Source organism: Ceratotherium simum, chromosome 17, assembly GCF_057802395.1.
Source record: "Ceratotherium simum simum isolate JZ-2026a chromosome 17, ASM5780239v1, whole genome shotgun sequence".
Taxonomy (NCBI): Eukaryota; Metazoa; Chordata; class Mammalia; order Perissodactyla; family Rhinocerotidae; genus Ceratotherium; species Ceratotherium simum.
In genome coordinates, this window is record NC_141916.1 from 14,851,459 (window position 1) to 14,866,775 (window position 15,317).

Below are 15,317 nucleotides of genomic sequence, written 5' to 3' on the forward strand. Positions count from 1 at the left end.
GACATATGTACAAGATCATTCATTCAGTAATGTGAAAGATTGGAAAAAATCTCAATTACGTAATTTAATTTCATAAATTGTGGTATTTTAACATGGAATGCTAATGAGCTATAACAGAGAATTAAGAAACTTTTTATGACATGTGAAAATACGTGCTGAAATAAACAAAAAAAAATGCAGAACTGTGTTATTTATGCTACCATTGGTAGAAGGAAAAGGGAGAGGATAATGTAACTGAATATTTATACCTAATATTTGTACCTAATGTACCTAATATTTTCTTATATATTCACAAAAGATCTTTGGTAACTAATAAACTGACAGTTAAAAAGTGATTTCTAGGTGGAGAGTGGGTACTAGGTAGATGAAGGATAGGGATGAGGGGAAGACTTTTGTTCTGTATTTTTTGTTTCCTAATATTTTAAACCAAATCTCTCCCTTGATCAACCATGTTTTTAAAGTTTATTTTATCATCATCTTCATTATTATTTCTTTATCATCAGCATTTCATGCATGTAAGAAGGGACACTGGAAAGTTTTAACTAGAGAAACCTGAAAGAAAAACAAATCAAGAGAAGAGATCTTAAGAAGCAGTACCATAGAGACAGAGATTGGATTGGGGAAGGGGAGAGGGAGGAGGGCGAAAGGGGTGATTAGGCACATGTGTGTGATGATGGATTGTAATTAGTCTCTGGGTGGTGAATATGATGTAATCTATGCAGAAATAGAAGTAGAATGTTGTACACCTGAAATTTATATGATGTTGTAAACCAATGTTACTGCAACAACAAAAAAGAAAGAAGCAGTACCCAAAAAACATACATCATAATTTTTTGAAAAGTTGGCAGGCCCACATCAATTTTGGATGATAGTCCATCTTCATATGGTCTGCCTTTCTGCAGTTCGATGGCTTAGAATGCCCATAGCCCTAGATTTCCGTAAACTGGAAGGTATTTTTTTCTCAGCTGCCAATTATAGAATTGGTTGTGTGAGTGGCAGAGATCAGTGCTTCTAGGCTTCTTCTAGCTACTTAGTTTACAACTTTCAAGTCTTCTAGCAAGGTTAGTTGAAATATGGGATGTGTGAATCCTCCTAACAGGCCAGCCTGTGCTCTGCTGGCTGCTCACAGGACTTAAGAGTCCAAGAAAATTAATAGATGAGAGTGAAGAAAAACTGAAAACTGACAATACAACACAATGTCTAATAAGACTCACAGCTTTATTTCTGCTAGAAAAAAAAGGGAGGAAAAACAATCTTTTTTTTTTTTAAGTTTAAACAATTACTTTAGTTTATCTGATAAAGTCCCCAGAAGAATGAGACCACCCTGGGTTGAAGAGTAGGGTTTTTCCAATCATACTGCATTCCCAGATTTTAATTCAATTATCAAATCCCTCTGCACAATCCCAGGGAGGCCTGGTTCATGGACACCACACTCCCCAAAAGCATAAACAACAGATTCCCAAAAAATGACTGTCTCATCTTAGAGTGAAGGAAAAACTCTCTAAAAATATTAACTTGCATAGCCATTCAAATTATTGCTGCTTTTTATAAAATCATTACAGGTAATTTTGCACTAACTTCCTCCTTTCCGCTTACCCCAAAACTCAGGAATTCCTAGCAAAATCATGAGCTACTCTCCAAATGAAGCCTTCGGGAGGGTTTGCATGTATGCAACCTAAGGAATTCACATGAAAGGAAGGGAGAAATAAATTAAATAAATAACATCTAATAAATAACTCAGGAAACATTCATTATCTACAAACTTAAATGCCAGAAAATGCTAGCCTCAAGAATAGATCCCCCACACAGTCTCTTACAGATGTAAGTGCCGGTACAGGCTCAGAAAAGCACGTATGATGGTTTTCATTTTACTTGCCTGTTCCCTCCAGGGCAAATCATGGTGAGGGGAATAACTTTGGTGGCTGATGGAGTTTAAGATTTCTCTGCAAGGATACTTTTAAGTGGATTTACAAACTAAGGGTGCAAAATACAGCCGAGTTAGTGCTGCAGGCAAAATGGAAAGGAAACAACTCAGACTGTAAGGAGATAATAAGAGGGTAACAAAGGCAAGATACACAGTTTGGCAGGTTTTAGGGGCTATCTGAGCTGTAGAATATGACATACTAATCTGCCTTATCAATTTTATTCATTGGCCCTATTCGTGTACCCTGCATCCTAAATTTATCCTCTCTGGCAGGATGTGATCTGCTATCATGTAAACCATTTAGACTTTTGGTTTGTTTAAATAATTGTCCTGGCATATTCAACAGAACACGAAATATCTCAGATCTCATTTCTCTGCAAAAAAATACATTTGACAAAATTAGTGCTGATATAAACGAAAGAGGAGTTACGTGAAGAAAAACAAACATCCTGCAAATCAGGATAAACCTATGAAAAAGACGTAGATTGGTAAAGCATTTGCTGACCTTGGATTTGATTTCTGCATCCCTAAGTCTGGTCACTTGAAATGTTATCTACAATATGTAATAACATTGTGTTTTAGAAGTGAGGAAGTGGTAACAATTAGTGGCGGAGGAGATAAGGAATTGTATATACATTAGAAAAATTCAAGTTTGATTGGTGCTTGTGCTTCTAGAAAATATGATATTGGTGTGGACAGAGGTCAGTGGTTTTAACCATGTTTTCTTTAACCAAATGAGATGTATCTTGGCAAAGAAAATCTAGTGGTTTTCCTATGGGTAGATGTGAGCTGGAAGGAGTCCCTGGACTGTGGTTGGTTAGTATAGCCAATAGCCATTTTATTGCTCTTGAATGTGACCTGGATTGTTTGCTGATTTCAATAGCAGCACCTGAGCTTCATCAGAATTTCCAAAGCCCTCTGGTTATGGAGGCCGTGAAATGGCCTAGATGACTTCTCTAAGTCCCATTGCTCATAGGAGTCTAGGTTTCAGTGACTTGCTTGTCCCACTTCTAGTACTCGGAAAAGTGCTTTTGAAATGTTCCCAAGAATCAAGTTAAAGAACAGGCTTTGTTATGCACAGTGACAACCAAGTTAGAATTTTAGCCTCTGGAGGCTATTTTTATATAGATGCGAAGAAGTCCTATTATTAAGTCCCCAAGAGACATGCACCTTGTGCTCCTTTAGCAACTCCATTTGATCATGCATAGTGTCCATTTCCTTTTATTCCTGAATCCTTTCCGTTTCAAGAAGTTTATAGAAGTGATCACCAAAGTTATAGAATTGCAGAACTGTGAAGGACTTTAGAAATCATCTAGACTTAGAGTAATTGCTTGATTTTACCATAAGTAAAAGGAGGCCAGAAATGGAAAATTAATTGTCATAGGTCATTCAATGAGTTTTTGACACTACTAAAATAGGGTCCAGGACTTCTGTTCTATTTCCCCGTGATTGTAAACAATCAAATAATTTCGCTTGAAGATCCTAAATCAAGGAATCAATACAATTTGAGAAGTTGATGTAAAAAGAGAGTGACAGGTGTAGGAGGGCCTAAATGGACTGGGACTATTGTGTTTGATATACATATATCTCTAGGGTCCCTTTAAGGTCATTGAATCTTCAGCTCAACCACTTGAATTATGGAAAGCATCTCTACATCATCCTCTAAAATGCTGGTCTTACTGCCCTAATCAGTAAAGATTGTATTGAGTTGGGCCCCAATGCCATGGTGGGGGTAGGAATCATAGGACATATCTATGGGAACATCATAGCGGGGTGTACCAGCCTGAAAGGGAGTTGAATGCACATGCCCTGAGCTTAGACTTGCAGAGGGGTAATGTGGCATGAAGCTGTAGGATTTATCCAGGTCAGGAGAGCCATCTTGCTTCAAAGAGAAGTTCCCACTGATGCTCAGGGGTGGAGTAAGTGGGCCCTCATAAGGTGGTGTACTACAGTCAGGTGGATGGCTCCCAAAGGATGATTCACCCAAACTCTTGAATATTGGGGGTTTGAGATTAATGAGATGTGTTTCCATATGGCCATAAGGAGGGCTGGGGAGCCCAGGAGATTGATAGTTGAAGTTGTGGACAGAGATGGCAGAGTCACAAATAGGAGATTTCTCCTCATGCTTCTCCAGGAGGACAGACTGAGGGCCAAGTTGGAGGCATCCAGCCACCAGGTTGCTTGTGGGCTGAGAGAGCCCTTTACAGAGCATCTCTACAAAGCCCTTCCCTTCAGGTGTCTGTCCAGTTTCCAGGACCTCAGACAAAGCCCAAATATAGTTCCTGGCCAGTCTAAGAGTCTCTATCTTGGAGAGCTTTTGGGTCTTAGAGTAACATGGCATGACTCTCCGCAGGTTGTCCAGGGCATCATTCAGGCCATGCATCCGGGTCCGTTCTCTAGCATTGGCCTTGACTCTTCGAGCCCTGAATCTCTCAAGGCGAGCTTTTGTCATCTTCTTTTTCTTGGGACCCCTTCTCCTAGGCTTCTCCCCATCTTCTTCTTCATCATCTTCCTCCTCAATACTCTCATGCTCTTCAGCTAAGCTGCCAAGCATCCCATAAGCAGCTGGTCTTCTCTCCTCCTCTTTCATCTCATTCTGAGAGCCCAGACCTTTGTCCATCCATGATGGTGTGTTGACCAACTCTGTGATCTCCTTAGGTTTCACATAAGTTTTTGCCATGTCCAGATTCTGGAAAAGGAAACAGCAATGGTTAGTGCCTGTGAATATCTGATTTGAGTTAAAACTAAACTTTCTTTTTATACCTTGGATATAAAGCACAGAATTTGTATTGGGATTCAACTTACAATTATCTAGTCAGAGTCCTCGATTCTAAACAACTAATCTAAGACTCAAATAAACGCCCTGGTCACTTATTAAGCAATGGCATATTATAAGAAAGTCAACTATAGAAAAAGGAAATTGACTCAATTATTCAATTGAGTAGTGCCAGTGCTCAACTCTTTTTATTCTCAAGTTCTTTATCTCATGGATATTTTATACAAAAATAACTGGTATACGAGTCAAACCATGTTTTTCTTTCTTCCCAGAATTCAGATCATAAAGGAAAATAGATAAGATGGGCATACAAATTATTGTCCAAATAGACAAACTTCTGAAAATGAAAGAGGATGCTAACTAAAGTAATTGTGATTATATAACATGTATAAAATAATTATAATTATTGGAAATTTTAAAAAGCATATCGAACTATAAAATAAGTACCATAAAATAAATGAAAAACTGTAGTGAGATCATTCAGACTACTTTGTGGTGCTCAGCCTCTATTTAGAGACATATCCATACATCTAACCTGTAACATCCCATGTTTCCCACTGATTCAGCCAACTGTTGGTTTCAAGCATCTCCTAAGAAAGAGCCACACCACAACTGGCTGGTACACCACACGACCAGGAAATATTTCTCTCACCATCACCCAGAAGAGCTTTTGTTTTTTCAGGAGGCACCTTGTGGTCTGTCTAGTGTTAGTGGTGTTAGAGGTGTTAGTAACACGGTGTCTAGAAAGGATCAGGAAAAGAGAGGAGGGTTACCGCTGATCATCTTTCAAATTCGCCCATGTGTTAAAGTGAGAACTCTTTTCATTGCACATGCATCTCACACCAACAGACAAGAATATGGCAGCAGCTAGAATTACAAGCCAGAGGTCTACCAAACCTATTTAAGATTAATTATTTCAGTGTAGCTATTGTAATACTACTTCATTAAAAATGAAAAAGCTGGAACAAATGCTAAACTTAACAGAACATAGAGACTGCAGACATAAGCAAGGACCATTTCAGACAAACATGCAAATAGCCTGACTTTCAATTCACTTGCCTAACAGGTACTGTTTCATCAGAATTTTCTACGAAAAATTTGCAATTTGAAAACCAGAACAGACTAGTGGTTTAGTAAACATTTTGCATTCAATTCCGGAAAAGTCTGAATTGGTTTGAAATTTGCTGAGCGATTTTTGGTATATAATTTACCAAAGAAAAGTATCTGATAACCTTCATTGGGGAATTCCAGTTTACCAGCTAGTCTTTGAAATGTTAAACCCTCCATCACCTTTATATATCAGAAAGGGGAGAGCTTGATAAATGTTTTTTGATCCTTGAAGCTTGAGCCTCAAATCATTGAATGCAGGGATTAGTACATAGCTTTTAAAAATATAAATATATGATTTGATTTGTTTCTGGTAATTTGAGCTTGTTTTCCTTGTAACCTCATTTACCTCCTATAAATAATTAATGTCACTGCATTGCAAAAACAACCTAGGTTTCATGTTAATCAGCACAGAAATCATGTCAGCTTGACTTACTCATTTAATAAGGCTTCCTGGGTAAGCAGCTTTACTGAAAACACATTGGAACCTGTTGGTCAACTGGCCGTCCAGGCCAAAAAAGAAAATCCCACTTTTAATATGGATGATGGAGCTTGTGTGCTGAGCTGCACTTCTAACTCAGGCAGATATCCAGAGGGAGGGTGAAGGACATAATTAACTTTCTGTTAAAGTAACACAGACCTTTCAGAGGCAGGTGCATTGTGAGGCCAAAGAAGATGGAGTGGGCTTGGGAAACCTCACGTTCCACATGTAATTATAATAACATTTGTATAGCTTATAGCAAACCTTTGTGGGAAATGGGGATTGTTATGCTCATTTTATAGTTGAGGTCACTGTGCGTCAGGTAGATTAAGTGATGGAAATGCAAAGAGATAGAGCTGATAGAGTAGGACATAAAACCAGTTCTTCTGATTCCAAATCCTAGGTTTTATGTATTTTCTCCTTTCTTCTTCCATCACAGCTACAGGAAGAAAGAAAGTCACTTTGACTTCGGGAGATGGGGATCAGTAGAGCTAAGTCACCAGGAAGTGACTATCATCCAAAGGGAGGCTACTTTAGATGTTCTCTGCAGTGCTTTTTAACTCTCATATTCCAGGATTCCTTCCCCTTCCAAACTTCTTTTGGAACAAGACTATCCTTTTATTTGGATATAAGGGACATATAGCATTATATTAGTTTCAGGTGTTTCAGGTATACAATATGTTCCAAATTTTTTTCTTGTTCCTTTCACCCCTATGTTCCTCCTCCGTCTCTCACTCTGCTTCCTTGTCCTTTTTCTCTTCCTTCTCTTTCTCTCACCTCCTCTTCATCATCATCATACTGGGTCATACATGCATGGAGAGGTGAGAAGGAAGAGAGAGAAAGAAGATGCAAGAGAGGCAAGGAGAGTCTCCTGAATTGCCTCTGAAACTGAATACCATCCTAGCCTCTCTACTTGACCATCTTTTTATCATTCCCACCTCCCCACCTCTGGACTCCAGGCTAGCTCTGTCAATCCTTACCCCCATCAAGAAGTGGGATTAGGAGAATAGAGTAGACTACCCTTTGCCTTTAATGTAATTTGATGGTTTCTGTAAGAGTCAAAGAGCTGCTTTCAAACCAGATTGTCAGCAGATATGAAGGAAAAGAACCAACTGGCTTTGTCTAAAACAAAGAGAAGGGAAACCAATTTTCATCTTTGTCCTCTTACTAACCATGCAAAGGACATAGATGGCTCCAGTTTAACCTTCTCTTTTCCCATAGATACTGGTCCACTAACTCTAAGAGAATCCCACGGGCACATAGCGTGGTTTCAAAAGCATGGAAGCTGGAATAACACACACCCTAGTCCCAACGTTTCTAATTCCTGGTTGTTGATCTCAAACACATCACATAAGCTCTCTGATCTTCCATCTCCTCTTTGGAAAAATAGGGATTTTACATGGTTCTTTCAAGACAAGTAAAAACATGAGAAAGGATTTTCTAAACTTTAAATGCTATAAAACGTTATCCATCTTGTGTTTTTTCTTGGATTTTCTTATCTAACCCATTTATACACATTTGCTTATTCAAAAATAAAAATTGTTTCTTACAGGTGAATAGTAAAAGTATATTGCCTTAACTACTGTGCCTCATATTATCTGGATGGAACCACCTCTGATTGGCTCAGAAGATCGTCTGACAATTGCCCAATAGTCTGCTCTTTTTCCCAATGTGGCAGGACAAAGCCTCTGGAGTCAGGTTACCTGAGTTCAAATTTCAGCTCAACTCTTACTACATATGTGACTTTAAAGACTTTGAATAGTGCCAGACATCACAAAAGCCATGTAAGTGTTAGGTATTACTGTTCCTAAAGTTCACCATGAGTTTTTCTGGCCACATGGACAAGAATAGGTATGATTACAATCTGTGCTTGATATTGACTTTATGCCAACAAAGGCCTATGGCTCCATCTCAACACCTATTTCAAAAAGTTCCCTGATAAACCCGCTCCTCCAATCTCCTAATGAAGCTAAATATCAAAGCTCCTATTTTGCTGCAAGGGGTGAGGACACTGAACTCAGCCACCTCCACTGCATTGACTAAAACTCTTCCATCATATACAAGAAGGAAGTTAGCCTCTTTCATTCTGTTTTACAATTGGGAGACAGCAGTTGGCTGGACGCTCCCACTCCGTCACATGAATTTTCAGGTTCATTAAACTTCTGGTGGAATACAGACAACTCTTGGCACTTGGACATTTTTCCTTTTGTCTTTGATTAAACAATACTGGGGATATGACTTTCCTAGAAGAACCAAGTGCCAGAGCTCTGAGGATAAAAAAGAAGAGTCTCTCAAACAGAAGTAAAAGCCAAAACTCCTCAAAGATAAGGAAAGAAAAAAACTTTCCTCTGATTTTTTCTACGTAAATATCTTCAATGCGTGAAAAATGTTAGCAGGAAAAAAAAAAAAAAAAGGCAAACATCCAGTTTTGGATTTGAAAGTTGAAAATATGTGTAGTGCAGTTCTGAGTTTTACTCAAGGAAACCAACCTGGTTCTCTCCAAAACAGAAGGAATACTATCATGGTTTCTAGCCTGTTCATGAACCAGCTCGGAGGTATGTTGAAGCTGAGATCCTTTTTCATCACTCACTTATTAAGTGAGCACAGAAAAATTGTTTTAATCCTTTCACCCTTAGGGAAAAGTGGAAATAATACTTTTGTCTTTCACATCTCATTTAGAAGCTTTCACAAAAAGCAAGGAGAGGGGCTGGCCCCGTGGCATAGCAGTTAAGTGCACGTGCTCCACTGCTGGTGGCCCAGGTTCAGATCCCGGGCACGCACCGATGCACCATTTGTCAGGCCATGCTGTGCCAGCGCCCCATATAAGGGGAGGAAGATGGGCACAGATGTTAGCCCAGGGCCAGTCTTCCTCAGCAAAAGGAGGAGGATTGGCATGGATGTTAGCTCAGGGCTGATCTTCCTCACAAAATAAAATGCAAGGAGATAATTCAAGCACAAGTACTTCGTAAAGTTGTTATGCAAATGTAAGAGCTGGCAATTGTTTTATAGAAGGTGCTTGGGAAAATCTATAGCAATCTTTCACAAAGTATGTTGATACACCATTGTTAGGTTTCCTCAATTCCTAGAAAAGAAATTAGCTCTCAAAATATACATGAAGCAGACTCTTGTGTGACAAAAATCAATGAATACAGGCTCTGGAAGCAGAATCCAACTCCCCCCTGCAAACACATTCTGATCCTATAAAGCCCATTTCAGCTTTGATCCTGGAATTTGGATTTCCTGATGCATCTACACAATATCATAGAATTTTCCCTCTTTTTTTAGGACCCTTCTGTGAAATTTCAAGTTTAGCCAATTCTCTCAAATTCAAAATTTTCTCCCACTTTTTTTTTTTTCATTTTTTAACTTGTTCTCGCAAAATGTTTGTTTCGGCGGTGATTGTGACTACTGAATACTTTTATGACTGGGGCTGAGGTCATTGGGTGCTACCATCATGTGGAGGTCTCCCGGAATGTGACCTATACTTTGACTAACTTTTGATTCATTGTGGAGAAGTTTCAGTTGATGAACAAGTAAGTAAGGAGCAGTTGCAAGTGTGTTCATGGTGATTAGACAGTGTCTTTCCTCTAAAAGATTGATTGTACTCACTTCACCTTCTAATCCTATGACCAGATCTTAAATACAACAGGAAGGGGACTGTCCAGTCCAGTTTCTAGAGAATCTAAGGACCAGATAGACTAAATGCTTTTCTCAGAGTTGCACAGTCTTTGTGCTGAAAAGGCAGAAAGCAGACCACGGTGCTCACAAGTTGCACTGCCTGGAAACAGCCAGTAGGCTGTCTGTGCTCTCCCTGTACAACCTTTTATCTTCTACCACTTTCTCTCTTGATTAATACCTGTACACACACACACAAACACACACACACACACACACGCCTTATCCAGCATAGCCTTGTCGTATTTCAGGTCTCACAGCCTCAGATCCTAATGGTGAACTTTGCAAACAGAAGTTACTCAACCCTTCAGTTTTCCCTCCATGTTCTTCAGCATTTCATCTCTGTTCCCTCTTTCAAAAACCGAGGGAGGCATTTTACATTTACTAGTATTTTTCTGAATACATTTTTTGGGGGTAGGTGAATGATAAGTGAGAGGCAGAAGAGGCAAAAATATACATGGGCAATCTTTCTCTTCTGATTTCCCATATGAAAGAGCTGAGGAAAAGAAAAATTTCCCCTCTCTACTCCAACTATCTAAGGATTTTTAGCAGACCAAATGGGGGCAATGGTGAGAATATACCACATTGCTTTCCAACATCTTCTCTCATTCCCTATTCTATTTTCATTCCCCCTCCTCCCTCTCCACTCCCTGCATAGCCCTAAAGTGCTGTGAGCAGATGGTGGGTTGGGTCAATTCTTCCAATCTACTTGCTGAGCCACCTCAGAAAAGCAGTTAAACTTTTTGGACATTTTTTTCCTGCATAAATAAAATGGAAGGATGGGTGTAATGGGAATGAGTGGGGTGGGTAATTTGTAATCTCTACTTTATAAAAATGATTCAGAGTATCTGAGTTTCATTTTGAGTAACAGGTGCTATGGGAATTAGTGGAATTATTGAAGTTTTACTATCTGTCCCTAAGTGTTCTGACTCTCCCTGCTTCTCTGTTCAAGTTTCCTAAATCCTACTCCCTCCTCACTTAGCTCTGAAGAGACTTACCTCACCCCCACTGCTCCTCTAGGTCTGTGGGAACTTCCCACAGAAACTTGAGTAGTCCCCGAACCACCCCATCCTCTGGCTCACCTCTGTCAGTGGCAGTCCGTGGTGTGAACTCTGTGAATCTGCGTCCTGGAGGAGACTCAGAGAAGCCAAGTCTCCCTGACCATCTGACCATAGGAGCAAAGAGGTGCTTTTAGCCATCCATGTTAAACCTGGCCACTGCCTCTTAGGAATGCCACCGAGTCTGGTTTCTCCTTCTGCTACTTATTCTACTCCTTCCTTGGAGTTCTGTGTGCTCCTCCAGGAACCTTCGGCTGATGTCCCCGCTGCAGCTGGTTTAGTTGGCCTTCAGTACCTCCTCTCCCTGGTTAGTTCCCGGAGTGGAGCTTTCAGCACCACAGCCTCTGGGCAGCTCCCGCGTTCTGGCCAGAGCCTCCCAGTCGCAGCAGTTTTGATTGCTTTCCTGGCTGACCAGGGAGGCGTGACGGGCCCTGGGTCTAACTCCTCCCCTTCCCCAGCCGAGAGACACGCCTACTTCAAAGGGCTCCTCTGGCCAGGTCCAGCTCAGCCGTTCTTTCGTTTGTTTAAATGGGGATAGAGGTTGGGAGAAGGGGGATATGGGAGGAGTGCTGCTGAAATTGAGAGGTTAAGAAAAAGAGGATGGGAAATCTTTGAGGTTAAAAAGGTAAGAATGGGAGTGGAGCAATGTCGGCAGTATGGAGAAAGAGAGCTGGAGGTAGACTTGGAGAGAGAGCTAAAAGGGCGAATGAAAATGCTGGCCCGCATCAGAAGAGTCAGAAAGTAAGAAAGATACCTGCCCAGGACACAGCATCATTGACTGTTACCTTACACTTGTGCATTGGTGTCTTTGGCCTTAAAACTTCAGAATTCTCAAAGTAGAAGGAAGAAGTCTATTTCTCTCCTTTCTTTCAACATGTCAAACTTATTCTCATTTAAAACCCTTTCATTTTTTTTTTATAAAAGGAAATCTTTTTTTTTTTTTTTTTTTACTGGGAACGATTCACCCTGAGCTAACATCTGTTGCCAATCTTCCTCTTTTTTTTCCTCTCCAAAGCCCCAGTACATAGTTGTATATTCTGGTTGTAAGTCCTTCTACTTCTTCTATGTGAGCCACCACCTCAGCATGGCTACTGACAGAAGAGTGGCGTAGTTCCTCGCCCAGGAACGAAACCCAGGCTGCCCAAGTGGAGCACGCAGAACTTTAACCACTAGGCCATCAGGGCTGGCTCTAAAACCCTTTCATTTTAGTTAATGAATATAGACAAAGCCATACCTATATTTGCTGTACTGTTCTTTCAAGTTTTCTGTTTGTTCGAGATTTATAAAAACAAAAAGCAAATGAATGAAATCTTCCATTTTAAGGACAGTTAGCTGCTCAAATTACAAACTGGGATCCACTATTATTTTTTAAAAATATATTGTTAAGTATTCAGGTAGAAAAGTCCGCTTGAGTGGTAATGAACTTGGAAGGAAAAAAGGGTCATGAAATTCTGAAAATTGCTGTGGTATTTTGAAGTCAGATTAAGTTGCTAGAAGAGAAAAACAAAACTACATCTGGGAAGATTTAAAGAAAATACATGGGTTTGCTTTATGACAGAGAGCTGTGGACCAAGCTACCAAGTCAATGAGTGGAATCTTCATTTTAGAGACTATCAAATTTGGAATACTACCCTGTGTAAAACTTGACCAAGATCAAATAAATAATTGTGAGTTCATTTTAAGATGTAAAGGATTTTGTTATCTTCTGGTGACTCTGAGGAGGAGAAGGAAGGGCGCTTGGATTAAGCAATTGGCTGAATGATCTTCAGTAATTTGACATCACTTCCGGCATCAGTTTTCACATCGGTAAAACGACCTGGTCACTTAAGTTTTTTCCATCAGTAGCAAGAAAGAATTCTGAGTCCAAGCTCAACCTTTTCTGAAATAGACTTGAAGGTGATTCCCCAGGCTTTTTAGAAATCACTTGCTCTACCAATGTAACTAGCACATGCATCTAATAGAAATGAAGAGCTATAAATATGCCTTGAGTGCAAGGAAAGGTGCAGAAAGTTAAAACAAAAGATAGTTTTACTGCCAATAAAGCTGAAATGAATATTTTAGGTTTGAAATAGACAATTTTTTTAAAAATTCTGATATAGGTGTCATGTGACTCTTCTCCACAGAACACTAGAAAACAAAAATTAACATTTTTTTTTCCGTTTTCATAGAAAGTTGTTCGTCTTCAGCAAAGCTTTAAACTCTTACTAATCTTTTTTGTATCCCTATCCAGGAAGTATCTGCTCAGCAAAATAAACTTTATTTTCAGAGTAATTAAATAACACGTGCTAGGAATGATGGATTTTTGAAAACCAAATCAGAATCCACTCTCAGCCAGGGGAAATTTACCTATGGAGTAATTTGTGCTTAAGATAGAGCTGCAATAAGCACATATACAATAGACTGATCCCCCGCTTTGTGTCTTTGAAGCCATGTCCATGGATATTTGAGAGTTGATGCTGCTGGTGTTGTTGGTATCCTGCCTGTGAAATGTTCAGAGGGCAGGGAGGACTAGTGGATTAGCAGAAAGGTGAACATATTGAGACAAAGATGAGGTTGGGGACAGAACATTCTGTGAGGCTCCTTGCTTTCTCTGACAGATGTAAAGGACTGGACACAATAGGATTAGCTCTCAAAACAGGTTCAATTGTGTGTATGTGTATGTGCCCACACTTGCAGCCTTGGGAGGGAGTTGAGAAGGACACTGAATTTTCTTTGGGAGCTGCCTTTTGCAGACGGAGGGATGGACTCTATTTTATCAGGGTCACCCCCATCACAACTCCTGGACAGTTATACAGTTGGCTATTCAACTCAGAGAGCAGGAAGGGGCAGGAGGGGTGTGTGCAGTCAGCGGAGGAAAGGGGGCAGTGACTGAATGAAGGGCATTTGCATTCCCTCTCCTCCCCACACATGGTTCCTGGGCCAGAGGGCCAATCCCCAGCCCTTCCTTCTTTCTCCGCTGCTTTTTGTAAAGCTCTGAGCTAACCTGTTAGAACCATCTGCTGGGTGGGGAAAAGGCAACCAGCACTCAGTTGCTGGCCCACAGGCCCGGAGCCACTGAAGCAGAGAGGAGGGAGGCAACAGGCAGATTTATGGGCAGCAATCTGTTCCCCACCCCCCAAGGCCCCTCTGCCAGGAGACAGCTTGATACTCCATCAACCCCACTAATGAATTAATTAGTATTCCCAGTAATCCCGACCCCCAAAGGAGACTGGCCTGTGGGCTCCTAAGGGAGCTAGAAAACTGCCTTCTTCGACCAGACACTGAAGACCCAGGACCAATGTCTGACATGAGGCCCCGGGGTGCTAAGCTGCAAGCCACAGACCCTGTTGTTAACAATCCCCAGATGTCCCTCCTTCTCACCTTCCCTCGGGAGACAGCTAGCTTTTGCTGAATTAAAACCAGTACCAACAACAAATGGAGTCCAGAGCCATAAATCAGGGACTATGGAGAGTAGGATAGTGAACTTCCAGAAAGCAAGGATTCAGGCTTCCATACTCAGGATAAAACTTGAGCAGATCCTAAAGCTGTGTTCCAAGGATTAGTGTGGGGTTGGGATGGGGTAGGGATAGGGGCAGCAGATCAAGGAAGCACAGTCCCTGACCTCAACAGGCTCAGTGCTCCAGCAGGGAAACGATATAGGGTCAAAAATAATTGTGAACCAGATTGAAACAAAGTGATTTGTGACATGAGTCTCTCCTGAATAAAGACTAGAGTAAAGCAGAGGTGTCCGCTGAGTTTCTGAACAGTCTGGAGACCGGCATCTGGGAGATTCAACAACCCTCCCTTACAACTGCAGACTCCTTCGTTCTTTTACAAAACTCTGAGATGCAGTGGGGCGCGAAAAGCTTGGGAGTTAGGAAACCTTGTTTTAGACCTTAGCCTGCCTCTACTGTGTGGTCATGATGAGTGATCTAAGCTCTCTGGGCCTCACGTCATCAGTCTATGATCAGGTTGGATGATGATCTCTTAGGTCCCTTCCACCTCTAACGTTCAGTGATGAAGACATAGATAAATGTTGTAATTCCCCTTTGAGAGGGAATAACGCTAGCCCATTCAAAAGTATGCAGTCTGAGTCCCCAGGTTTGCATAAGGTAACAAACCAGGTTAGTGACAAAAGTGGGTCTAGAAACCAGGCAATAGATTCAGATGTCCTCTTTCCACCCAGATTCCTGGTGTCTTCTGGGAAGGACACTTGACTCAACCTTCTCCCACCCATTCATTCAAGGCCTGTGCATTTGGGGTTCACAGGGCATACAGAGCGACTCATTCCTGCTACAAAAAATTACCTGTGTTTGT

The 15,317-nt window shown here is 40.8% G+C and overlaps 2 protein-coding genes across 2 annotated transcripts in view; one reads left to right on the plus strand and one right to left on the minus strand.

Moving 5' to 3' along the window:
• Window positions 1-15,317, plus strand: part of LACRT (lacritin) — a 618,678-nt gene that overhangs the window by 416,150 nt on the left and 187,211 nt on the right. The gene's annotated exons all lie outside the window — the stretch shown is intronic.
• On the minus strand, window positions 3,609-4,604 carry NEUROD4 (neuronal differentiation 4). Its single transcript, XM_004429167.3, has one exon. It carries the CDS (start codon window positions 4,602-4,604, stop codon window positions 3,609-3,611), a length of 996 nt encoding a protein of 331 aa, XP_004429224.2.